This window comes from Panthera leo, chromosome E3, assembly GCF_018350215.1.
Source record: "Panthera leo isolate Ple1 chromosome E3, P.leo_Ple1_pat1.1, whole genome shotgun sequence".
NCBI lineage: Eukaryota > Metazoa > Chordata > Mammalia > Carnivora > Felidae > Panthera > Panthera leo.
The window spans coordinates 19,373,132-19,398,077 of record NC_056694.1 but is presented as its reverse complement, the minus strand read 5'-3'; the positions used below and the strand labels follow the sequence as shown (position 1 = coordinate 19,398,077).

General features: G+C 54.4%; 1 protein-coding gene across 1 annotated transcript in view; it reads left to right on the top strand.

Annotated features, from left to right (window-relative positions):
• Positions 1-24,946, top strand: part of LOC122210233 (katanin interacting protein) — a 192,692-nt gene that overhangs the window by 139,765 nt on the left and 27,981 nt on the right. Inside the window, exons 16-17 of the mRNA XM_042922814.1 lie at positions 311-448; positions 18,951-19,830. Coding sequence (XP_042778748.1) covers positions 311-448; positions 18,951-19,830 — 1,018 coding nt within the window. The remainder of the gene's footprint in view (positions 1-310; positions 449-18,950; positions 19,831-24,946) is intronic.

Here is a 24,946-nt window from a genome sequence, read left to right as displayed (position 1 = left end):
TGATGGCTCTTTTCCCAACCTCCCTTCCCCTCTCACTCCCCATCCTCAGCCATCTCCCCAGAGCTGATTAATCAATTAGAATAAAGCCCGCTGCATTTTAAATTCAGTCTGAATGGCAGAGCAGAGAGGCCCTCGAGCCAGCCTGTGCCAGGGATGAGTCAGTACCTGCTACAAAGTGCAGCCCGGGCGGCTGAGATCTAAGACTCCACCTCGGATTACGGAGGAGGCCTAGCCTCCTGCCCTCAGCTTGTTTACACTGGGGAGAGGCAGAAAATGGGCTAACGACTTCCCTCTCTTGCTGGTGTTTCAGAGCAAGAAAGACCCCTCCTTGTGGACGTGCCCCTTCCACCCGCCGCTCCAGCTCTTTTTTGTTATCCGCAACACGAGCCGGCTGCACGACTTTGATCTAGCCAAGATCAAGGTTTGGAATTACTGGACAGCTGATGGTGTAAGTAAGGGCCCCCGACTACTCCTCGGGCGGTTGACTGACGGAAGCACTTTGGCGCTGTCCAACAGCCTGAGTGCTGAAGTTGCAAAATGGGTACGCGGAGGCCCCACTGCGGCCCTTCCTGCCTGTTGCAGAATGCCTGGTGGTGCATTTCACACTGCATGGTTGGGGCCACCAGGAGCAGGGCCTCAGCTTGCAGGTGTGGCCGCCCTTTGCCGGAACTGGGGCTCAATGTTAATAGGTAAGAAACAGACACACAGAGAGGTTGTGTGACATGCCCCAAGTCACACAGCAAGGAAGCGTCACAGTGAGAATTTGAACCCACGCAGTCAGACTCTGGGCCCGTTCACTTAGCCAGGGCTTCTCAAACCTTAATCTGCGATACCTTACCGGGACTCTTGCTAAAATGCAGGTTCCAATTCAGCGGGTCTGGAGCAGAGCCCAAGATTTTGCATCCACCTGTGCCAGTGTCCCTGGGGTGAGAACCCCACTCTGAACAGCGAGGCTCTTAACCTCTGTGCTCCTCTGTCCCCCCGGTTTCAGCATCCCTGCCCTCCTTTCTACCCCCACACCACCTCCTACCCCTGGGCACTTATGCTTTCTTTCTTCTCTGGGCTGTTTTTTCATGCTCTCGTTTGTATTTATTTCTTCATTCGACATTTATTGTTGAGCATATGTACCATCGGCCTTCCTGATCAGTTCGGAGGACATTGGTATCACAGACCCAGTCCCTGTCCAGGAGGTACTCCTGGTCTAAAAGCTGGCAGACAAGTAATTGTAAAAATAGGACGCAGTGTGCGGAAGGCCTTGATAGAGGTGACTGCAGAGTGCCCAGGGTTTCAAACAGAAAGCCCAGGAACTCAGCAGGGAACTCAGTGCGTGAGGAAGGACAAGACCCCCTCAGCCTGACTTGTTTCCCCTCTTATGACAAACATGGGGACAAGAATTGCTCTGCTCTCCCTTCCAACTTGTTCTCAGGGAAGCAATAATGCAAGGGAGATGAATGATGGAAACTGGTCCTCAGCTTCAATATTGTGAAAAGAGACGGCAGGGCATGGTGGGGAGTGTGGCAAACTGGTAAGCCCATGCTTTAGGTAAAGGGAAGGCCACTTTTCAGCTTCAGTTAATGGCTGCTATATAGGAATGCCAGCCAGTGCTGCTAGGTCATCTGAACATTCCCAGGGAATTGGGTATTTGGAATTTGATAGGAACCTTTCTGGTTTGTAAATGTCAACAGCTAACTGAAATTCCTTTGAAACCACTCCACAGTCCAAAGCAAACTCATCGTTGGGCTGGAGTTGGCCTGTCTAGACTGTAGCCCCTGGAACGTGGAGGGAGCCTGCATCAGGCTGGGAGAGCTCAGAGAAGGGGCTTGGAGCACACAACTGAGCTGTGGCGGAAAGAGACAATAGCACAGAGCCAAGGTAGAAAAGAAGAAAGCGGGTCCCAGGTGGGGAGCCCCGCATGTGCAAAGGCACTGAGGTGCGGAAGGGTGCAGCCTCTGAACTGTTCTCGCTGTCCCCAGGCCCAGGCCTCCAGTCCGTCTCCAGCAGCCCCTGGGAGGTCTGATCATCATTCTTTGCTGCTTCACACCCTCAGAGGCTCCCCCTGTCCCAGAGGACCCAGGTCAAACCCCTTAGTGTGACATCAGGGCCTCGTAATCCCTGTGCACCAGGCCCTGTGTCTCCCATCAGCCCCTGCCCCTTGCTGGCTCCACACTCCGGAGTGTCAGCTGTTGTGACTCTCTACCACCCCACACGGCAGTTACCCTGTAGGCCCTGGACCCTCCCATCCGGCTCAGCTCGAAGTGCCCGCCTCTGCCCTAGATTCCTGGAAAACGAGACGTCATTTTCTCCAGGAAGCTGGCCCTGACCCCTGGCCCTTATGCCACTTCTGGCCCTCATGAATATGTTCCATCACCCCCATACTGAGATTGACACCTGCCTCCCCCAGACCACCGTGGGCACCTGGGGAGCAGGACCTGTCTCCACGTCAAGACCCTGCGAAGTAGAACATGCATGGTTGCCAGCTGAAGGAATGAGTTCATTCCCCAGAACCCACAAGCAGCCGTCTTACGCTTTTTGATATCCAGATGAGACACAGAGAATCAGAGTTCCGGGTGTTTGAGCAGGCTCGTACGGAAGGTTAGAGCTGAGGATCAAGTCCAGGGGAGTCTGCCCCTCCTCCCTCCTTCCCATCCCCCCCATCCTGTACTTCTTCCTGCTAATTCTCTCAGCCACCCCACCCCCACCCCCCCCCGGGCGTCCAGCTGTGTGCTTAGGGGCTGTCCTCCAGGCCCTAGTGGGACCCCCACCCCTGTGTAGCCGCGGACACTACCAGCAGGTAGGGCCATGCTCTCTCCTCTTGGGCACTTCCTGGCAGGTGGTCGTCAGCATCTTCCGGAATGAGTAATGGAACAGTGCTGACTGCCCAAGCCCGTGCCCTGTGGCTCAGCCCTGTCATTGACTATACGTCTCAGGCCAAGAAAAGCGGATTTGATGCTCTGGATTACAAAGCAGATAAGCCTCATCCCTTTTGGCCGCGGCCCGCCTTTCTTCTTGAACCTGCACTCAGGCTTCCCTGTGTGCGGAGAATAAAAAAGAGAAGCAGGACGTCAGGGTGTCGTTGCGGGTGCTTTGGGGAGCCTCGGCTGCGGGGATTAGAGTCCTGAGGAGGCATCTCTACACGCAGAGTGGAGTGCGGAGGACTGCAGTCCCTGACAGGGGTGCTGCTTATGTAACGCACCCCCATCTGTTGCCAGAATTTACCGGGGGCAGAAAGCGCAAACAAATGCAGCTGCAGGTTGGTTTGATTTAATATTCTCCAGAGAATGCTATTACTGTGTGTTTTAGAGGAGATAAACTGAGACTTTATAGGAAATATAGCTCAGCCTGGTAGACACGGCTTGTTAATACAGTGTTTTGTGTACGGGAATCCAAGGAAGAAAAGTTAAATGGGGGGAGCTAATCCAACCAAGGCGTATTGAGAACATAAGACGAGAAGGTGCTAGAAAAAGGGAGGTTATTGCAAAATATGCCGCCCGTTAAATCCCCAGGCTAACTTTTCTGGGCTCCTCTCCCCCTCATCAGGTGAGGCGGTGGGTGTGGGCTGGCCCCGAGGGGAGGGACTTCAGGGGAAGGGAAGACACAGAGGCTGGAATCCATCCACACAGGCAAACAGAAGGCCGCACACAGATGTCTGTCCTTGTCACAGCTGCCGTTTATCCAGTGCCGCGTCCATCAGGCGGGCGTGAGGCACCCAAATAACACCAATAACTGAGCAAATGAATCATCTCGACTGACCCCCAATAATCCTACAAGGTGGTGTCAGCCTTGGAGGTGAAGAAGCTGGGGCTTAGAGTAGCGAGCTCCTAGGGGGCGGGTAGACTGCGTCTTTTTTACCAGCTCTGCTTGGCAATGGCTGCCTGGAGTGCTGTCTTGGGAAGGATCTGGAACCTTCCTTCTGGTTCAAAAAGAAGAGGGTGTGTGATTGATCAGTGATGTCGGCCCCGGGCTCAGGAGGAGGATGTGATAATACGTCTGTCACATTTTTTGATACTTGTCAGATTCCACGACTTGGCCCAGCTAGTGACTTGCAGGGGACACGGTGGAGAGGGGAGCGTGAGAGGTGTTGGTTTTTCTGGTTTTTTTCTCAGCACCGCCCCCACCCCTGCAGAAGAGAGGGGGAAGGAACCAGGAGTCTCCCTTACTCTCGTGTGTAGTAACCCATCCAAAAAGTGGGCTTTCGGCCGCTCCCCAGGGTCTGTGTTTCCCTTTGTAACAAGCCTGTTAGTTATCTGCTATCTGGTGGCACCCTTCAGGAACGACAGGCACGTTGTCACCATCTTCGCCCACAGCGTAACCGGTGCCGATGTCACTTCCAGTTGGTCACAACAGCGAGTGAGGCAGGACGGACACCCAGGGGTGTATTTCATACGCAGAAAAGCTGCTCCTTAGATAGTTTATGAACGAATGGATGTCAGAGTTCCCCAGTGGGTGTAACTCTGTGATATGCTATGGCAGTCTAAGCCCGTGCTGCCCCAGAGAACTTTCTACAATGATATCAATGCTCTGTGTCTGCCCTGGCCGGTTCAGTAACCCCCAAGCCACAGGTGGCTGTTGAGAACTTGCAGTGTGGCCAGTAACTAATAAACTGCATTTTATTTTATTTATTTATTTATAATTGTTATTAAACGTTTATTTATTTTTGAGACAGAGCGAGAGACAGAGTGCAAGAGGGGGAGGGGCAGACACAGGGAGACGCAGACTCTGAAGCGGGCTCCAGGCTCTGAGCTGTCAGCACAGAGCCTGATGCGGGGCTTGAACTCATGAACCGTGAGATCATGACCTGAGCCGAAGTCGGTCACTTAACCAACTGAGCCTCTCAGGCGCCCCTTATTTATTTATATTTAATTGACGTGTAATTGACATGTAAGACTGTATTCGTTTTAGGGGTACAGGCTTTGAGATAGGTACATACTGCAAATAATCACTAAATGATAAACGAAACTAAATAATCAGTTTAGTTAACATCCACCAGCTCACATAGTTACAAAAATTTTTTTTTCTCATGATGAGAACTTTTAAGATCAACTTTCCTAGGCACTTTCAAATTTACGATACGGTATTGTTAACTACAGTCACCATGCTGTATGTTACATCCCCAGGACTTTTTTGTCTTGTACCTGGAAGTTTGTGCCTTTTGGTGCTTCTCCCCCCTTATCACCACCTCCCACTTCCTGCCTCTGGCAACCACCAGTCTGTTCTCTGGATCTATGTGTTCAGGTTTGTTTGTTTGCTTTTTAACGTTTATTAATTTTTGAGAGACAGAGACAAAGCACAAGCAGGGGTGGGGCAGAGAGAGAGGGGGACACGGCATCCGAAGCAGGCTCCAGGCTCCGCGCTGTTAGCACAGAGCCCAACGGGGGGCTCGAACCCACAGACCACGAGATAGTGATCTGAGCCAAAGTCGGAGGCTTAACCTACTGAGCCACCCAGGCACCCCTGCGTTCGGGTTTTTTTTAAGCCGCACGTGTAAGTGGGATGATGCAATATTTGCCTTTATTTCACTTAGCACAGTGCACTCAAGGTCCATCCACTTGCAAACGGCGAGGTTTCATCTTTTATGGCTGGGTAATATTCCACTGTGTGTATGTGCCACAACTTCCTCGTCCATTCCCCTGTCCGTGGACACGTGGGTTGTTTCCGTGTCTTGGCTGCTCTAAGTAATGCTGAGGTGGACGTATCTTTTCGAGCTAGTGATTGCGTTTCATGCGGATAAATCCCCAGATGCAGAACTGCTGAATCACGTGGAAGTTCTGCTCTTCATGCTGGGGGGAGGACCCACCAACAGTGCGCAGGGTTCCCTTGTCTCTGCATCCTTGCCCACGCTTATCTCTTACGAGAAGCTGCATCTTACCTTTAATTTGACTGCAACGCCAGCCGCCATCTGTGGCTGGCGACTGTGTGTGGCACCGCACGGATCTTGGCACTCAGGGTGCCGTGCTGAACAAACAGACAAGGCCCTGTCCACACGGCCCTGTCCCTTCTCGTGGGGAAGGGCAACGGACAAGGATATAAACGAATAATGTAATTTCAGGTAGCGCTAAGTGTCCCGAAGACGATGTAATAGGGAGTGGGAGAGGGGCATGGGGAGAAGGAGGCAGGGCTGCTTTGAGTAGCGAGAGACCTTCCATCAGAGGCCAGAGCCGGAGCAAAGGCCCCGAGGCAGGAGCATGCTTAGCACTTCTAGGATAGGAGTCTAGGCCGCGGCCGGGGATACTGAACAAAGGAGAGGGTAAGGGGAGGTCCCTGAGATGGGTGGGAACCAGGTCGCGTGGGCCTCCCTGGCTCAGATCTTATGCCCGGAGAGGCAGAATATAGAGAAGTGGTCAGAGCCCAGGCACCAGAGCCAGCCCAGCTGGGGCAAGTCCTGGCTCCTCCTCTTCCTCCTCTTCCTCCTCTTCCTGGCTGTGTGACCTTGGGCATGTTGCTCTGCATCTCTGTGCCTCCGTTTCTTCATCCATAAAACTGGGTAATTATTCTTCAGTTAATACATATGAAGTTCTCAGAATGACTCCTGGGCTTTGTGAGTCTTATACAAGTGTTACCAGTTGGCGTCGTGATTGGAGGGTTTTGAGCCAGGGGTGATAGAATATGAGGAATTTTAAAGATGACTCCGGCCGCTGTTTGGGGAGTGGCTTAGAGGGAACAGGGAGCCCCCACAGGAGGCTTCTAGCATCGTCTAGCTGAGGGTCATGGTGGCTTGGATGAGGGGCCTGGTGCTTATGGGGTGCCCCACGGGGAGACTCGCTTCATCCCAGGGCAACATTTGCATTTCCAGCAAGGCCTTTGTTTGGGGCAGGAGGGAGAAGTTTCAAACAAACGTGGCAGGAAAGAGATGAGCTCAAATAACCCACGTACCCCTCACCTGCTCCCGTGGTAATCGGCATCCCGCCCTTCTGGTTTCATTTACTTCCCACCACACGGATTGTGGCTCTCATACCATTCCACTCATCAGTTCTTCAGTGCGCATCTCTAACAGATAAGGAGTTTGTTTTTATGCAACTCCAATGCCACTGTCATACCTGGCGGTAATTGGTTATTGTGCGCTACAGCCCGGTTCATGTTCAAGTATCCCTAATTGTCTCCATGTATTTATTTATTTTTAGTTTACATCCAAATTAGTTAGCCTAGAGTGCGACAATGATTTCAGGAGTAGATTCCTTAGTGCCCCTTCCCCGTTCAGCCCATCCCCCCTCCCACAACCCCTCCAGCAACCCTCAGTTTGTTCTCCATATTTATGAGTCTCTTCTGTTTTGTCCCCCTCCCTGTTTTCATATTATTTTTGCTTCCCTTCCCTTATGTTCATCTGTTCTGTGTCTTAAAGTCCTCATATGAGTGAAGTCATATGATATTTGTCTTTCTCTGACCAATTTCGCTTAGCATAATACACTCCAGTTCCATCCACGTAGTCGCAAATGGCAAGATTTCATTCTTTTGGATTGCCGAGTGATACTCCATTGTATGTATATACCACATCTTCTTTATCCATTCATCCATCGATGGACATGTGGGCCCTTTCCATACTTGGGCTATTGTTGATAGTGCTGCTATAAACATGGGGGTGCATGTGTCCCTTTGAAACAGCACACCTGTATCCCTTGGATAAATGCCTAGTAGTGCCATTGCTGGGTCATAGGGTAGTTCTGTTTTCAATTTTTTGAGGAGCCTCCATACTGTTTTCCAGAGTGGCTGCACCAGTTTGCGTTCCCACCAGCAATGCAAAAGAGATCCTCTTTCTCTGTATCCTCGCCAACCTCTGTTGTTGCCTGAGTTGTTCATGTTAGCCATTCTGACAGGTGTGAGGTGGTATCTCATTGTGGTTTTGATTTGTATTTCCCGGATGATGAGTGATGTTGAGCATCTTTTCATGCGTCGGTTGGCCATCTGGATGTCTTCTTTGGAGAAGTGTCTATTCATGTCTTTTGCCCATTTCGTCACCGGGTTATTTGTTTTTTGGGTGTTGAGTTTGAGAAGTTCCTTATAGATTTTGGATACTAACCTTTTATCTGATATGTCATTTGCAAATATCTTCTCCCATTCTGTTGGTTGCCTTTTAGTTTTGCTGATTGTTTCCTTGGCTGTGCAGAAGCTTTTTACTTTGATGAGGTCCCAGTAGTTCATTTTTGCTTTTGTTTCCCTTGCCTCCGGAGGTGTGTTGAGTAAGAAGTTGCTGCGGGCAAGATCAAAGAGGTTTTTGCCTGCTTTCTCCTCGAGGATTTTGATGGCTTCCTGTCTTGCATTGAGGTCTTTCATCCATTTTGAGTTTATTTTTGTGTCTGGTGTAAGAAAGTGGTCCAGGTTCATTCTTCCACATGTTGCTGTCCAATTTTCCCAGCACCATTTGCTGAAGAGACTGTCTTTATTCCATTGGATGTTCTTTCCTGCTTTGTCAAAGATTAGTTGGCCATATGTTTGTGGGTCCATTTCTGGGTTTTCTATCCTGTTCTATTGATCAGAGTGTCTGTGTTTGTGCCATAAAAATTGGGTTTTTAAAAAATGTTTATTTATTTTTGTTAGAATGCAGAGAGGATGGGGGGATAGAGGATCCGAAGCAGGCTCCACGCCGACAACAGCGAGCCTGATGATGGGCTCAAACCCACAAACCCCAAGATCATGACCTGAGCCGAAGTCAGATGCTCAACCAACTGAGACACCCAGGTGCCCCCCAAATTGTTTTTTTTATAGTTGTTTTGTTTGGATTAAGACCAAACGTGGCAGTAGCTTTGAAGTCAAAGGTGCAACTGAGGTACAGCCGAGTCTGAGCGACCTGGTGGCTGTGCCCCATGGCAGGGTCTGGGCAGCCTCGAGCCTGGGGAGCACCATGCATCTCAGTAGGGTGGCTGGTGGGAAGGGGACCGACCCAGGTGCGTGACCTCGGGCTTGGTCTAGGCCAGTGTCAGTCACCAGAGGGTGCTGAAATCTGGGAGCCGAGTCCACACTCAGGAGGTTAGGGGCATGGTAACCTTGAGAGCCCCAGAAATCCTGGGTCTGAAACAGGCCCCCAGCCTGCAGGGGAAGGAGAGGCAAGCAGAGAATTCAGCCTTCGGAGAGGGGGCCCAACAAGGTGTTCAGGATCCAAGCAGCAGGTTGGGGATTCAGGACCAGACGACCTCCCAGCAGGGAGGAGTGCACAGATGTAGAACCGGGACGGAAGCCGAGACCCCTGCCCTGTGCTGTGCGGACTATAGCGGGAACAAGTGGTAGCTGGGCTAGACGGATGTCTGAGTAGGGGAGGGCTGCCCGCATGCAGGTGCTGGTCTCAGTAAATCCTGGGCCCCCTAGGGGTTGGGGCTCCCCCTCCCACCTCCTGTCTGCCTTGACCATCATTGACTGAGTAGCTGAGCCTACTGATTAAAGTTCTCAGTCCCAGAGATAGAGTATCAGTCAGGATTCTCTTGGTAGCAAAGAACAGAAAACCTAATTAAAACTGACATAAGCACAGGGTGACTCAGTTGGTTGAGCATCTGACTCTTGATTTTGGCTCAGGTCATGATCTCATGGTTTGTGCGTTCGATCCCTGCATCAGGCTCCATGCTGACAGTGCTAGAGCCTGCTTGGGATTCTCTCTCTCTGCCCCTCCCCTGCTCACACGCTCCTGCACTCTCTTTCTCTCTCAAAATAAATAAATAAACTTAAAAAAAAACTGACATAAGCACAAAAGAGAGTTCATCAGCTCATGTAACAAGAGAGTATAGGGAATCTGGCTTCAGGCATGGCAGGTTCCAGGAGTTCACACGATGTGGTCCAGAATCTACCTCCCTCTACCATGCATCTCTGCTTTCCTCTATATTGGCTTCTTCCTCAGTCTCCAAGGGGTGGCACTTAATGGTGTCAGACTCCTTATTACATCAGCCCTTGCAGAGATTGTCCTCCTGAAAGGCCCAGATCTAGGACACGCCGGCCAGGCAACCTGTGGTGGGGTTCACGTTATCCCTCTGAAGAGAGGTTGGGGGAGGGACGGATGCCTAGTGGAAAATTGAGGTACTCTCTCCACGAGAAGGGAACACGTAGGAAATGATATCCAAACGAGGTCTTTTTACTTTTTCTCTAAGAACACAGAAGTCACGTGCCGTCGGACAAATTCATCGGCTCCCAGATCTAAACCTTCCCCAAAGCTTAACTTCTGAACCGAGCTTCCTTTCATCCTGGCCCCCAGACGCTTGTCTTTGGCATTTCTGCCCAGCAATCCACGGACCCTCCCAACTCCGCATCCCCGAGCCCAGGCTGGTCTGTCCCAGCCGGTCTGGTCCCCTGCTCCCTTTTGCGGCCTCCCACCCCTGAGTCCTCCTGTTGTCCCTCTGCCCCTCACTGGGCATCCCTAAGTCCTGCTATTTCTGTGGCCAAAACCTGTCTTCTTCAGGACCCAGCTGCTCCTTCGGCTCGCAGACCCCCGAGCGAGACGCCTCCCATCTCCCTCTCTACTTGCTTAGCCTCTCAGCCCTTAGCCTCATCAGCAGGGGCTTATCGATCCCCCACACTCCGCTGTTGTGCTGGGGCCAGGAATCAGATGCGCTGTCTACGCCTGCCAGCTCACACCCAGCGGCATCAGAAACGAACCACAGTTCAATGAGGCCAGTGCGGTGACGTGGGATGAGTCGGGGCATGAGCCGGGGACCTCGCAGCTGCAGGAAGCCTCCAGGGAGAGTGGCACAGCCCCCTGCCGTGACCCCTCCCTGGTCCATCCTGGGAAGAAGGCCACCACGGAGGCTGTGTCCCCGGCCAACCACAGGCCGCTCGCAGACAGCTTTCAGCCGGCTCCCAACGGCCTTTGCAAAATTCTTTGCGTTGCCAACTTTGAAAAATTGGGCGGTTTTACATGAAAATGGGGATTTTCGACTTTTATTGAGAAAGGAAGCAGTGGCGACTCCAGGCCACATCCGCACCTGGGAGCTGTGGCAGAGCTCCATCACGGCGCCACCGTCCTCCCCGTCCCTGCTAGTCTCCCCGGCACAGTGACACGGGCATCGCACCATGTCGCCCCTCCCACGTGCGATGCTCACCCGGACCCTGCACGCATGTGTGTGCGTGTGTGTTGCGGACCTCCCCCGCTCCCAGCCCCCCAGACTGGCCCCTCTGGCTCTTCCGTCCTTGTCCAACTCTTCTCTCCCTCTGGTCTCCATAACACTGTCCTCTTCACTACGCCTTTGCTCCTGCTGTTCCCACAACCTGGAGTGCCTAGCCCATCTTATTTTAAAAAAAAATTTTTTTTTTAACGTTTATCCATTTTTGAGAGAGATCGAGTGCAAGTCAGGGAGGGGCAGAGAAAGAGGGAGACACAGAATCCAAAAGAGGCTCCAGGTTCTGAGTTGTCAGCACAGAACCCGACACGGGGCTCGAACTCACGAACCGCGAGATCATCGCCTGAGCTGAAGTCGGACGCTTAACCCACGAGGCCACCGAGGCGCCCCAGCCTGTCTTATCACAGACCCCGCCTATCGGGGACGTCAGGGTCCTTGTGTCTTCACACACAAGCCTCCTGCGTGCCTCTAGCCTGCCCCAGGCCTCTTCTGGCATCTCCGGCCGCACCCTTCCAGGCACCAAGTCACATGCTTCCCCAGGTGTTCCTCAGTTTGCTGAGGCTCCGATATCCCCAGCTTGTGCCCCCTGGTCAAATCCGCCCTGCAGGTGTACCCCTGCAGGGAGTTGTACAGCTTGTGGACCACTTGATGAATTTGAAAATTGGCTCTGGATGAACTGGCCACATTGCCCGTGTGCCTCGGCCCAGAGGTAGGGGAGTCCTGACCCGAGACAGGGAGAGTGATGCTAAGCCCCACGCTAGAGTGGATGGGACTCTTCCTGTACCTGCTGCCAGCCTCTGCCTGGAACAAGGGGAGCAGGGAGTCTCCCGGCCATGTTAGCCCTGAGTAGCAGCCTTGGCAGGTACATACGTCCGGGGCGGTAGAACGGGTATAAGGCCATGATGGTAGCTTACATTTCGTGAGTACGTGCTGTGTGCCAGGCAGTAGGCAAAGGAACTTTGCATATATCGGCCCAGTTCTTCCGTCCAGCCATCCTATAAGATGGGTATGGCGTGATGGGCTCCATTCTACAGATGGAGAAACTGAGGCACTGAAAAGCAGAGCATCTTGCCCGTGGTCACATGACTACCACGCGGTCTGGTGCCCATCACATGGTCCTGCCTTTCAGTGGAGACTGGTCACCGGAGAGCTGTGCCCCATCAAGGCAGCGGCCACTGCCTTTCAGCCCTGGCCACATGATGCCAGATGGCCTCAATGTTCAAGAGAGGCCGGAAATGCACATTGTTACGTGAAAGCTCCCGATTTGTAGATCTTATTGACTCGTTCTGAAAATTTTAACAGCCCCGGGAACCAGCCCGGCACAGATTTAGCCATAGAGCTGCTTGTGACCCGATCTGTCAGGGCCCGTCCACGTCTGTTGTCCTGAGTGTGTGATGTTGGGAGGGTCAGAGTGCTTGGCCCAGAGCCCGGCAGGTACTAGGTGCTTGTTAAATGTCACGGTGCCTCACCGTCTTCTTCAAGTTTCTCCATCACAAAAACGGTTTTCATTGTCCTTCTTTTCAGGGGACATGTAAAAGGCCACTGAGATCTCTTCCCCATAAAACATTCAAGTTCAGGTGCTCTGGGAAGGAGCACGTTCAGTTCCCAGAGCTAGGCCCCAAGATACCTAGGGATTGGGCCTCTTCCCTGTCCTTGAAGATCTCACATCCAGGTGAGGACAGGCACGCACATGTGGGCACTCAGCAGCTGAACGTCCCCGCACGTTCAGCTGCCCACATCCAGCTTGTAAGCCCAGCTCCGAGAGCCCAGAGGAGGGGAGGAGGGGCAGACAGGGAGGGCTGAGGGGTTCCTGGACGAGTCAGCCCCTGAGCCAGGTCCCGAAGCCTGCACGGTGGGTCCCGGGCGGCAGTGGCTCAACCCCAAAGCCCCCCTCACCCCCGCCCCTGATAAGCCTACTGTCAGGGTAAACCCCTCCCGGTCCACCCAAAGCCCCTAGCTCGTGACAGAGCCTATGGAGTGGGGCCTTCAGGATGGCCCCCCCAGTCTGCCCATGAATGAGGCCCAGTCATCGTGCCTCTGGCCCAACTTCAGTTGGGTGCCCAGGGAAGGGTCTGCTCTCACGGACCCTCCGGGGCATTCAGCATGTAGGCCTAGCCTGGGCTGGCTCCAAATGTCATTCTGCCGGCGGTGCCTCAGGCAGATGTTTGTCTCTGGGGAAAGCACTTCATGAATGCAAATACCCACGGAGCTGCACCGCCATTAATCTTTGCTGAGCAGTCTGTGCGCTCATTGGAAGGGGTATGTCACTCGACACCGGGGCCACGCGGGGAATTGGCCTTGCAGAGTCAGTCAAATGACTTAGATTGGAATAATATTAATACCGATGTGTTAAAAATGCATGACTGTCTCAACATGGCTGGTTCTCGGCGCCTGTAAAGAAGGAAGATACAGAAGGACGACAAAGTCGGGATGTGGACGAGGAAGGATGTTCCCACAAATCACATGCCAACCATAGGGTTTCACAAAGCGTCCTTTTGAAAACCCATTACAGAAGGGGTTTGAGGCAGCATCGACAGGGGCATAAAGGTAACGCTAGTTAAGCAAGGAAGAAAACATGAGCGCCAAGGAAATAAGCGTATACACACACACACACACACACACACACACACACGCGCGCGTGCGCGCGCACACGTGACTCTTAGAGATTAAGACGGTAGGCAAAATTTCACCCTGGACTTCTTGGACGCCAGGCCAAAGCGGGAAACAGTCAGGACTAAAGGGCTGCTTATTGGAAAGGGAGGAAGCAGCCTGGTTCTTTAGAAGCGGGAGAATCTTCTCCGCATATCCACGTCCAAAGACATACCACATACAGAGCTTTACTGCGGGGACCCCGAGCAATAGGGACGAGCAGAATCTTCCACACTGCACGTGTGCATCTCACATGGTGTCTAACCCAGCCCCTGAGCTGCGGTGACGGGGACATCAGTATGTACATAGATACGGAGGAAAAATCTGGAAGGGCACATGTGCACACACCCCCCACCCAGTGCCCACAGTGATTGCCCCTGGGGGGTGAGGAGGGAGCCAGGGTGGGGACGGGAGAGACTGGGTCCACAGGGACTTACTAAAAGCTAGACGTGGAGTCAGAGCCCCTGCCAGGGCAGGGGATTCTGCCCATGGCCAGACCTTCTCTGGATCTAGCTTGACCCCAAGGGAGATGCCAGGCAGAGTGGCTAACCGCTCGTGCGCGCACGAGCTGCGTGACCTCAGGGAAGGCTGAGCCTCACTGTCTTCATCTGCAAGATGGGTCCTAATGCCCACCATGCGGATTTGCTCCAAGGGCTGCGTGAGATGATGCAGCCTTTTATTTTCTTCACCCTTGGAATCCCCGGAGAAGTGACCACTGCTTGGTTCCCCGCCAGGGAGCCCACTCTGGTGATCGTTGGACCAAATCCACCCACAGATACTGCTTCTTTGGCCGCAGAGTGCTGGAAACGTCTCAGATTTAAGCACCATCAGGCAAGGCCTGAGTCTCCCAGCTCCCCACGCCCCCCATCACGCCCTGAGGTCCTACGTCAGTGCATCTGTCTCCCACCTCCCTGGCCCCTGCGGGCATTTGACGGTGCACCTGCTTCCCTCCTTCTGTCCCCGCTCCGCCAGACGCCTCGGAGAGAGCTGGGGCAGCGGACGGCTAGAGGTCAGGCGGTGCTCCGGGCCGTTCGCGGAATGTACACGAACACCCTCGGAGAGCCGGCCATCTCATTATAAGAGCCGCGGTGCCCACCTCCTGGCCATGCCGGACCGAAAGCCCTCTCCCCACCACCCCCTCCCCTCTTGCAATGAGAGTTTCTGTCTCACCAGATGTTTCCGTGGTGGTAATTGTGCAGAACTAGTCATTGAAGCTGCCCGTGCTGTCCTCCTCGAATAGCTCTTTCCTGATTAATTCCCAGCACGCGCTTGCTCTGTGCCTCCGCTAAACAGAGAACACATCCATATAAACATGTAAAAGAGTGGTTTGAGAATCGACTTTTCTGACAGTCGGCAAATAGTAGCCTGCCACCCTGCAATTGGATGATTGAAGCCGGGTTCCTGTGGTATAACATGGGCTTGAGGGCCCCTCGTTCTAAATTGCTGTGGAACCTCTGCAGCAGTAGCTTGGTGAACTAGAAATTTAGTTAGAGCTTACTCGCCCCGCTTCCGGAAGGCAAAGGGCGGGGAATGAGCGTAGATGGACACCCCTGGGGTCTCAGATCCCGTACCTCAAAGGCAGATCAGAAGCCAAAGCGAGGTGGAAAATGATCCAGCGGTGAAACAACAGGCCGCCGTTTTTCTCCGATCAGATTTGTTCTCAGAACGTCGTCCGAGAACAGTGCCATCCTGGAGAAAAGTACCTGCGTTTGGGCACTTTTAGTTCCAAAGTCAGTGTTGAGTGCCAGCCTGGCGCCAGGTACCTGCTGGGCCCTGGGATGGGATCGGCGGGGCCTCCGCTGTCTTGGGGCTGGAGTCTGAGCGAGGGAGACCGTAGCTAAGCTAAAGAGCTGATGAACATGACCATTTCAGAGACAGGAAGGAAATCAAACAGGGCAATGGGAGAGACAGGGGGCCGGATGGGGTGAGGGCTCGAGAGAGGGGCAGGAAGATCTCTCTGGGGACAAGGAAGAGCCCACCTTGCAGGTATCTTGGACGAGACTGCTCCAGCCCAGCCCACAGGTCCCAAGGTGGCCGTGAGCCCTGCGGGATGACGGGGCAGCCATCAGACCTGTGTGTTGGGAGTGGAGGGAAGAGGAAGAATGTGATAGGAGCCGGGGCAGAGGTCCGCAGGGGCCAGATCACATAGGCCTCGTCGGCCCCTGAAGGGCACTGGAGTTTATTCTCCGTGTAGTGGAAAACTGCTAGGGGGTTTTAAGCAGGGGGTTGCCATGACCTGTTAAGTTACTTAAAAACAAAACAAAACAAAACAAAAAACCCCTGGCTGCTGTGTAGACAATCAAGTGTGTTTGTGTTGCGGGGGTGGGGGGGGGGGGCACGGGCACAGCAGGGAGGAAGCAAAGGCCAGGTAGGAGGCTGTGGTCATTGTCTCAGGGAGGATGGCGACAACATGGGCTGGGGGGCAGCAGTACATTCAGAGACGAGAAGGCCGAGATTCAGGAGGGGTTTTGGAGGGAGCCCCTGGGGGCTTGTGACATAAGAGAACGAGAGGAATCAGGACTCCGAGATTCAGGCATCCCCTGACCGTTTTTAAGACGGGCGAAGACCAGGTTTGGGAAGAAGGAATCGAGAATTCTTTGGGGGGCAGGGGCGCCTGGCTGGCTCTGTTGGTTGAGCATCCGACTCCTGATTTCAGCTGAGGTCGTGATCCCAGGGTTGTGGGATCGAGCCCTGCGTCGAGCTCCATGCTGAGCGTGGAACCCTCGTGAGATTCTCTGTCTCTCTCCCTCTGCTCCTCCCCCCACCCCCTACTTGTGCACTCTCTCTCCAAAAGAAAAGAAAGGACTCTGTTTGGGGCATGTTAAGGTTGGGACACCTGTTGGATATCCCAGAAGAGAGGTCATGCGGTCACTTGGCTTGCTGGAGAGTTCGGGGTTGGAGAGTAAAATAATCAGGAGTCAAAAAATAAAAATAATGTAAATAATCGGGAGTCATCAACGTGATGATGGTATTTAGGGCCCATGGGCTTGGATGAGACCACCTAGTGAAAGGGTGCAGAGGAATCCGGAGGCCTAGGATTGAGCCCTGGGGCAGCCGAAGAGGAGGATCAACAAGGAACCCGGGGCTGCAGCGGTGAGAGCTGGAAGCAGGGGAGAGACCAGGGGAGCGCAGGGCCCAGGAGCCTGGTAAGGAAATCTACCGAAGGGGAGTAAGCCGTCGCCCCAACTGAGGACCGCACATCTCCCAGGGGATCCGGCAGCCTGCTGGACCCTTCAATTTACTGTCCGAACCGGGACACTTCAGAGGGTGGAAAGTGGACTTTATGAGTGATGGCACCAGGACAACAGGAGGAAATCCCAATTGTCCCAGACTAACAAGGAGGCTTCACCCCTCCCCAGCGATTGGTGCCCTTGCCAAGCAGGGGACCATGTAGAGGTGGAGGCAAAGGCCAAGAGGGAAGGCAGGGAGGAGCAGCCGTGACAGTGACCCTCAGAACTGAATAAATTGTGGGGCATCCCTGCAGCGGACCACTCCTCAGCAATTAAAAGGAATAAAACTACTAATTCACACAACACAGGGAACCTCAGTTACGCTGTGTCAGAGAAGTCAGCCCAAATAGTGCAGGACTCCTTTTATACGAAAATTCTAGAAAAATGCAAAGTAATCTGCAGTGACACAAAGCTGACGGGTGGCTGCCTGGGGGTGAGGGGAAGCGGGGAGGGTAGGATTCCAAAGGGATACAAGGAAATTTGGGGGTGATGGATGTGTTCCTTAGCTTGACTGCGGAGCTGATACGCAGCGTATACAGGTGTTAAAGCTTACCAAGCTGTATGCTTTAAACACGCATGGTTTACTGTATGAAGTATGTATTCTCTCATAAAGCTGTTTTTAAATTTTCTTCTTAAAATTTATTTTGAGAGAGAGAGAGAGAGAGAGAGCAGAGGAGGGGCAGAGAGGAGAATCCCACGCAGGCTTCGCGCTGTCAGCACAGGGCTTGGTGCTGGGCTCGAACTCATGAACCGCGAGATCGTGACCTGAACTGAAACAGAGTCAGACGCTTCACGGACTCAGCCAGCGAGGCACCCCATAAAGCTGTTTGTAAAGAAAGAGTTTTGCTGTAAAGAGGAATGGACAGTCGGGGCGGTAGCAGGAGGAGGTGTGATTATGTTTTAAGCATGAGCAAAGGAACATTAAATACCTGCCTGAGGCAGGCCATGAGTGTCGTGGGGAGGAGACGGGAAGGCTAAGCCAGGGATCCTTCTGTGAAGGTTACTGTACATATGTCATGCCGAGGAGTTCGGAATTCATCCCATCGGCCTGAGCTTCTCCACCTTCCAAGGAATCGTCCGGAGAACGTGTTACCAGCACAGCACCACACCACATCCCCTTGCCCCCCCGCCTTCCGATAGCAGCTGAGGTGGGACGGTCCCCGGGCATGCTGACAAGGCACCGCCTCCAGTGCTCCCAGATCTCTCGGCCTTTTTGCTCAGGGCCTGATCCCAAAGTCCCAGTGGCCTCAGTTTGTGTGGTGGGGAGTCAGTGCCCCCAGGGGCAGCCTTCAACAGCGGGGAAGGGAGTCAGTGGACAAACACCCCAGCCTCCCGCCTTGGGAGGGATACTTCTGAGTTGTGTTCTGCGGGTTCCTCTGAGGGCCCCAGTGGAGTGGAACACCGTGTGCACAACAGCCGGGACCGGCTCAGAAAAACACTGGGGGGTTTTCTCCTGCCCTATCTTACTCTCCCAACTCCCTCTTGGGAACAGCTTTCACATAAGCAACCTGTACTCAACCCTTGTCTCAGGCTCTGCTTTCAGGGCACCTGAAATGATATCTGTGGAACCAGGGGCTCTGCGTTTCCTGTGCACATCAGGCTTTCCTGACACAGAGGTCCCAGGAACCATATATTAAAGAATAGGCAGTGAAAAACAAGAACGATTTTGGAAAGGGGAGTGACTGGGCCAGACCTGCTCTTGTAGAGAACGAACTCTGGCAATGTGAAGTTGAGGTTGAAGGCAGCAAGAGACAGGAAGCAGGGAGACCAATTAGCAGGCTATTACCAATGTCCCAGCAGGGAGCAGTGGTGAGAAGGCAGCAATTGGGGCCGTCTCTTTGTGAAAGTCCTTTGATTTATAAAGTATGTAACAGTTCACACAGAAATGACACCAGCCTTATTTAACATCCCCGGTGCTATGGTTTTTTTAAAGCTTGCGTTTCCAGCATTCCACATTTTTCTTTTTGATCTTCCGCTTCCAAAATGTGATACGTCAGCCTGGTGCCACACAGCTTCATTTTGTTAAATTTTGTGTTTTCAGGATCTTGACATTGGTGCCAAGCACATGAAGCTTTATGTCAATAAAAAGCTCATCTTTGATGGCACGTTAGACAAAGGAGGTGGAGAGGGCCCAGCTGACCTGAGCGTCCTGGTTGGCCAGAAAAACAAGAAGGAGGAAAGAATGGAGAGGACCGTGGGTGCCCCCTCGGGAGAAGGCGGAGATGCCTGCCAGACGGCTGGCACAGATGGGGCCCGCTCACAGCCAGCCGGAGCAGCGGTAGATGTGAAGGTTTCTTCCCAAGGAAAGTTATTTGGCGAAAAGATGAATCCTCCCAATTGCACGAAAGACAATTCGTCCAAGTTAAACGAAGACACGAGCTTATTAGCAGCCCCAGCCCCGATGCCGGCCTCCATGGGTGGCGTGCCCCGTCCTCCTCCCCTCCGCCCGGCTGTGGAATGCCCTGCCCTGGACCCAGGGCCCTCTCTGATCCAACAGCTGGAAAACCTCACGGGCAGAAAAGTCTCCGAGCCACCAGCAAAAACTCCCTCCTGGTTGCAACCTTCTGCCGCGGGGAAGGGCAGGAAGCAGGGAGGCAGGAAGCCAAAACCCCTGTGGCTGAGTCCCGAGAAGCCACTGGACCGGGAAGGCGGGCTTCCGTCTGATGACGTCATTGGCGCCAGGGGTGAGGGTCCTAGAGAGGCTGAGATCGGGGATAAAGGCCCCAGGCGTGAGCAAGGGCGAGCAAGCAGCTGGAATGTCATCGCTGGGGAGAGAGCCCAGAAGGTGACCCCCAACGTCTGTGACGACTTTGACATCTTTAACCAGCCCTCCAACAGAGAGCGCCCTGCTAGTGGGAGGAGGGGCCCGAGGAAGGACGCCCTCAGCAGCGGTCACAGTGATGGCCAGCCAACCAGCAGAGGTAAGCTCGAGAAGCGGTCTGACCCGGGTGCCATTGTCCCCAGGATACCATTTTGCTCCGTGGACCCCAGATAAGGGCCTCCTCATCTGCAAAGCAAGGGGGTTCGGAGGGACAGAGAGAGAGAGAGAGATTGAGAGACAGAATCGGAAGCAGGCTCCAGGCTCCGAGCCGTCCGCACAGAGCCCGACCCGGGGCTCGAACTCACGGACCGCGAGATCATGACCTGAGCGGAAGTCGGACGCTCAACCGACTGCGCCACCCAGGCGCCCCTCCCTTCTCCTTCTGTGAAGAGAAATCAGAGATGTACGATATTATTTTTCAACATTGGCAACTGATTGATATTATTTTTAAACCACTAGGTGGGTCAAAAAAAAAAAAAAAAAAAAAATCTCCTGGGAGGACTCACCTGTTTTGTCAACCTCGCAGTAGATTATACGTGAGCAGTCTGAAAGGAGGGTGCCGAAGACTGGGTTTCCGACTATTTGCACTCAGATCTGGCTACTGGGAAGGCGGGCAGCACAGCGGCTACGAGCCGAACCGTTTGAGTCCAGCCACCGCGACTTGGAGCTCTGGTACCTCGGGGCTGGGACTTAACAGAGCCTGGCGTGTGCGCTTTCTGAGCCTCAGTGTCCTCATCTGTAGAATGGCACCAGTAACACCCATCCCCGTGGGAGGATAAAATGAGGTCATACGTGTGCAGCGTCGGGCCCAAAAAAGGCACCCGGAAGGTGTGAGCTGTTGCTCTTCATCACCGTCACCCCGGGATTCTGCCTCCTGGTGCATCTGTGTGCAAAGCCAGGGAATCTATTTCCTAGCGAATCGGGTCGACGTGTCTGTTGTTACTGTCCAGAAGACAGACCCCGGGGGCCCCCGGGTGGCTCCGTCAGTTCAGCTTTGGACTCCTGCTTTCAGCTCAGGTCACCATCTCATGGTTCGTGGGATTGAGTCTCTAGGATTCTCTCTCTTCCTCTCTCTCTGCCCCTCCTCCACTCGCTCTCTCAAATACACTTGAAAAACAACAACAACAACAACAACAACACCCCAAAGGTCTGCATTCAGCCCACGTCTACACTCAGACATGCAGAGAATCGGTGGCCTCTTTCAGACCCCCGATGTCACCTGGGGCACCCAGGCAGGTCCCTCGGACTCAAGGTGGCTTTCCATGTGGGCGAAGGGCTCCCTTCTTCCAGAGCTCCTCCCCCCACCCCCCACCCCCACCTGGAGTTAACCCTGAGACTGGGTGTCAGGGAGGAGAGCAGAGCAGACGTGGGGGTGCTCTTTGAGGGTAGGGGCCGTGTCTCATCTGTGTCAGGGGCCCCGGGGGCCTGACACACGGTGGGTCCTCTGCAGTGGGGGAGGGGAACTGCCGTGGCTGGATGCCTGACGTGTGTGTGTGTGTGTGTGTGTGTGTGTGTGTGTGTGTGTGTTAAGCTGGGCTCTCGTCCAGGCACGTTACTCAAATGATCCTCATTTTCTCCTCACGCCAGCCCCATTTTACAGATAAAGAAAGTGTGAGGTTTAGGAAACTCTCCTCAGGTCACGCAGCCAGGGAGGGTTAGAGCGGGATTTGAACCCAGGCCAGCCTGCTCCAGCATCCGTGCCTCAAACTACCACCCCTTTGGTGCCCCACCTCCGCAGCGCCCCCGGCCGGGGAGAGCCGGGCACTGCGGAGCCTTCCTGGTAAGACAGACCCCGCACAACCTCTGGGAGCTCCGAGGTGATGGGTGTTATTCTGACTTGTCCACGTTCAGAAGATTCTTCTCTCATTTTAATTTCTTTCCAGGCATTTCACTGCTTGGCTCAATGACACATTAAGAACCGGGCCCTTGAGATTTAATGCTTGTTAAGCCAGTCATGCTAAAAAGGAAAGTTGCTTAGAAATTTTAAATTACCCATTACGTAGAGCCAAATCCCACAGCCGTGCCCTTCAGGAAAGGCGCAAGGCAGAGCCCTCCAACGACGCTTGTAGAATGGATGACTGCCCGAGTTCTTCCCTGGGACTGGAGTCATGAGTCATGGTGTCACCGAAAGACAGAGCTTGGAAATCCTTTTGTCTGACAGGGCCTCTCATTATAGTGGCATCCACATCTTGGAAGGGTCCGCATCAGGGGTCCATTGGCTATGGGGGAACCAAATCACATCTGCCCGGTGGGAGCACTGACCCTCCGGAAAGCCGGCGTGCACCCAGGAGACGTGGCCGCGACTCCCCGGGGCTGCCGGGCCCTGCCTCTGCCACGTTCCCTCACTCTTCCTCATGAGGTCAGCTGCCCCTGCTCTTTCCTGGTGGTGGGCAACGGCCTCACCGCCGGGGAGCAACGGTTTCCTGCTGTGGCTCCCAAAGTCTCACGGGAGCCGCTGACTGGTCGACTTGGGTCAGGTGACCGCTCTTGGCCCAATCGGCTGTGGCTGGAGGCTGTTCACCTTGAACGCGTATGGCTCTGTCGTGTCTACGTTCGTTTTCATTTCCCGTTTTAGTAACAATCAGCCCATACCCCACGGTGGTGCCCTTGATTTTCCTAAGCTCGGGTTTAGAACTCCGTGCTGCATGTTTACGTCCCTCCGCCAAGAGGTAGTTTTAAACCTTAAACCCGCCATCTCATACGGGTACCCACCTCCCCCCCCCCCCCCCCCCCAAGACCCTGTCGACTGCACGTGAAAGCAGCAGCAGCTTTGTGGTGTCCGTTCAGGGCTGTGGGCGGGGAGGTTGACAACGACAAAGCGCGGATCACGGCAGCTCCCCAACTCCCGGGGAGCAGTGACCGCGTGTTCTCCAGACAGAGGGAAACGTGGGCCAGCCTGCTGTCACGTCTGAGAGGTCCAGGTGAGGGCCTGCACGTCTCTGCGTTCGAAACCCAGAGCGTACATCTCGAGGAGAGTAAGTCGGGAACGCAGACGCAGAGTGAGGGCAGAGTCCTGCCTTTCTTGGCCACCCAGGCCGAGAACCACAGGCCGAGGCCCTGACACATGACGTCCGTTCCCTCTCCTCCGCGCGCTTGCAGACCAACCCCCAGGCCATTCATTTCAGTCAGTGGAAATCAAATCACAATAAACTGATGTCATGACGATCCATATGGGAAGTTCCTTCTGCCAGATGTTAAGCCTCGCGCCTGGAGGAAAAGAAGGAAGAAACTCCTAGGGTCTTTTTTGATGGCAGATGAGGAGGGGAGAGGACAGGTGCAGGAGAGCTGACAGGTGGAAGCCGGGGGCGGCGGGGGGTCCCTCGGCTCCGGGCCTGAACCCAGGGGTTGCATGACGATGACACCAGCCAGCCGTCCCTGTGCTGGCACACATGAACTGAGCACTTACGTGCGCCAAGGTCTATGGGACACACCCGGGGAACAGGGCAAAGGAGGAGGCGGGGACAAGATGGGCAGGCACGTGGGGATCCGGGAGAAGAGCATTCCTGGGAGAAGACACTGCAAGGATACGCAGGAAGAGACTTGGGGTGTCCATGGAACAGAAAGGCCGGCACGGTGGAGCTTATCGTCAGGGAGGAAGGTATGAGGCGTGGCGGCTTGGCGAGGAGTCAGATGCTTCCCGGCACGGTAGAGACAGTGGCAGTGGAGGGTTTGGTGACAAATTCCCTTTGAGGCACACGGAGTTTGGAGTGACAGAATGGACACGTCTCGGCCTTCCGAGGGGTCTTTGGAACTGAACGGTGGTGGCCGGGGGAGACAAGCCAGAACTTGATGCAGAAAATCGAGCGGTGCCTGCCTGGCAGCCGGGAGCTGGCTGGGCGAGGCCAGAGAGGAGGACCGGAGGGGGCCGAGGCCTGGGGCAGGGCAAGGGCGTGGGGAGGCTGACAGCAGCAGCAGCAGCAGCAGAAACAGCAGCGGAGAGCCCGGAAGTGCCAACGCTCCCGAGCGGGCGAGGAGGGACCGCCAAGTGGAGGAGCTGTGCCTGGGATGTGGGGCATGAGGACTGAGGAGAGATCGAGTGCACGGAGTCATCGTGTACATGCAGAAAGTCAGCGCAGGGGAGGGTCGTGGGAATTATAGGACTCCTATGGAGGCAAGGGACAGAAAGCCACCAGGGGTTTGGCTTCAGGCTTGGCTGGATCCAGGGGCTCAGATGATGTCATTGGGGCTCTCCATCTCCGGGCTCACGTCCCCGGTGTTGGCTTCGTTGTCAGGCAGCCCCCCCTCCCCCACAGCGCAGCAAGCTGGCCAGCGGCACTGCACGCTCACCTCCGATATCCTGCAGCAGACAGAACCACTTTAAATTTTTTTTTAATGTTTATTTTATTTTTGACAGACAGAGCATGGGCGGGGGAGGGGCAGAGAGAGAGGGAGACACGGAATCCGAAGCCGGCTCCAGGCTCCGAGCTGTCAGCACAGAGCCCGACGCGGGGCTCGATCTCACAGACCGCGAGATCATGACCTGAGCCGAAGTCGGATGCTCAACCGACTGAGCCACCCAGGTGCCCCAGAGGAGAGCCACTTCAAAGTGAGCCCCCCTCTCTCCATAGTTCCCTTCCCAGCCTAGAAGGGCACCATCGGGATTTGCCTCATCTGGATGGTCTGAAGGCGGGGTGATCCCCAAAGGAAAACCAGGAGAAGGGCAAGCGGGGTTTGGGTGAGCCCAACAGCAACTCCACAAAGAGGCCCCAGCTTGCAGGGCTTGAGGGAGAAAACACAGTGGCCGCAGCAAAGGGAAGGAGAAAATGGGGGGGAGGGGCGGTTGGAGGAAGTCATGAGATCGGGTCTGGCTTCCTTTTTCTTTCAGGTGGGAGAGATTTATGCGCATCTGCAGGCAGAGAGAGGGCAAGGTGCCAGTGGGGAAGAGATGATTGAGGGTTCTGGAGAGAGGGGATAATCGATGGAGCCGGGCCCCCTAGGAGACAGGCAGAAAATGGAGTGCAGGGCACCGTCCGATATGAAAGGAGAAAAAACAGAACGTCAGTGTCATCAGCTGCTGTTTTCCCAGAATGACACCCTTACACAGCAGTTAGCCGTGGCGTGGCCGCGAGGGCAGGGCCGCCGCTTGGTGCGCACGCTGGGCCCTTTCTGTTCCGCGAGGAGGAGAGTGCAGCCTTCGGAGCGCGCCTCCGAGGGCCCGACTGTGTTCTCCGTGTGCTGGGGACGCGGGCTTCCGATCTGGAAGCCAACCTAGCCAC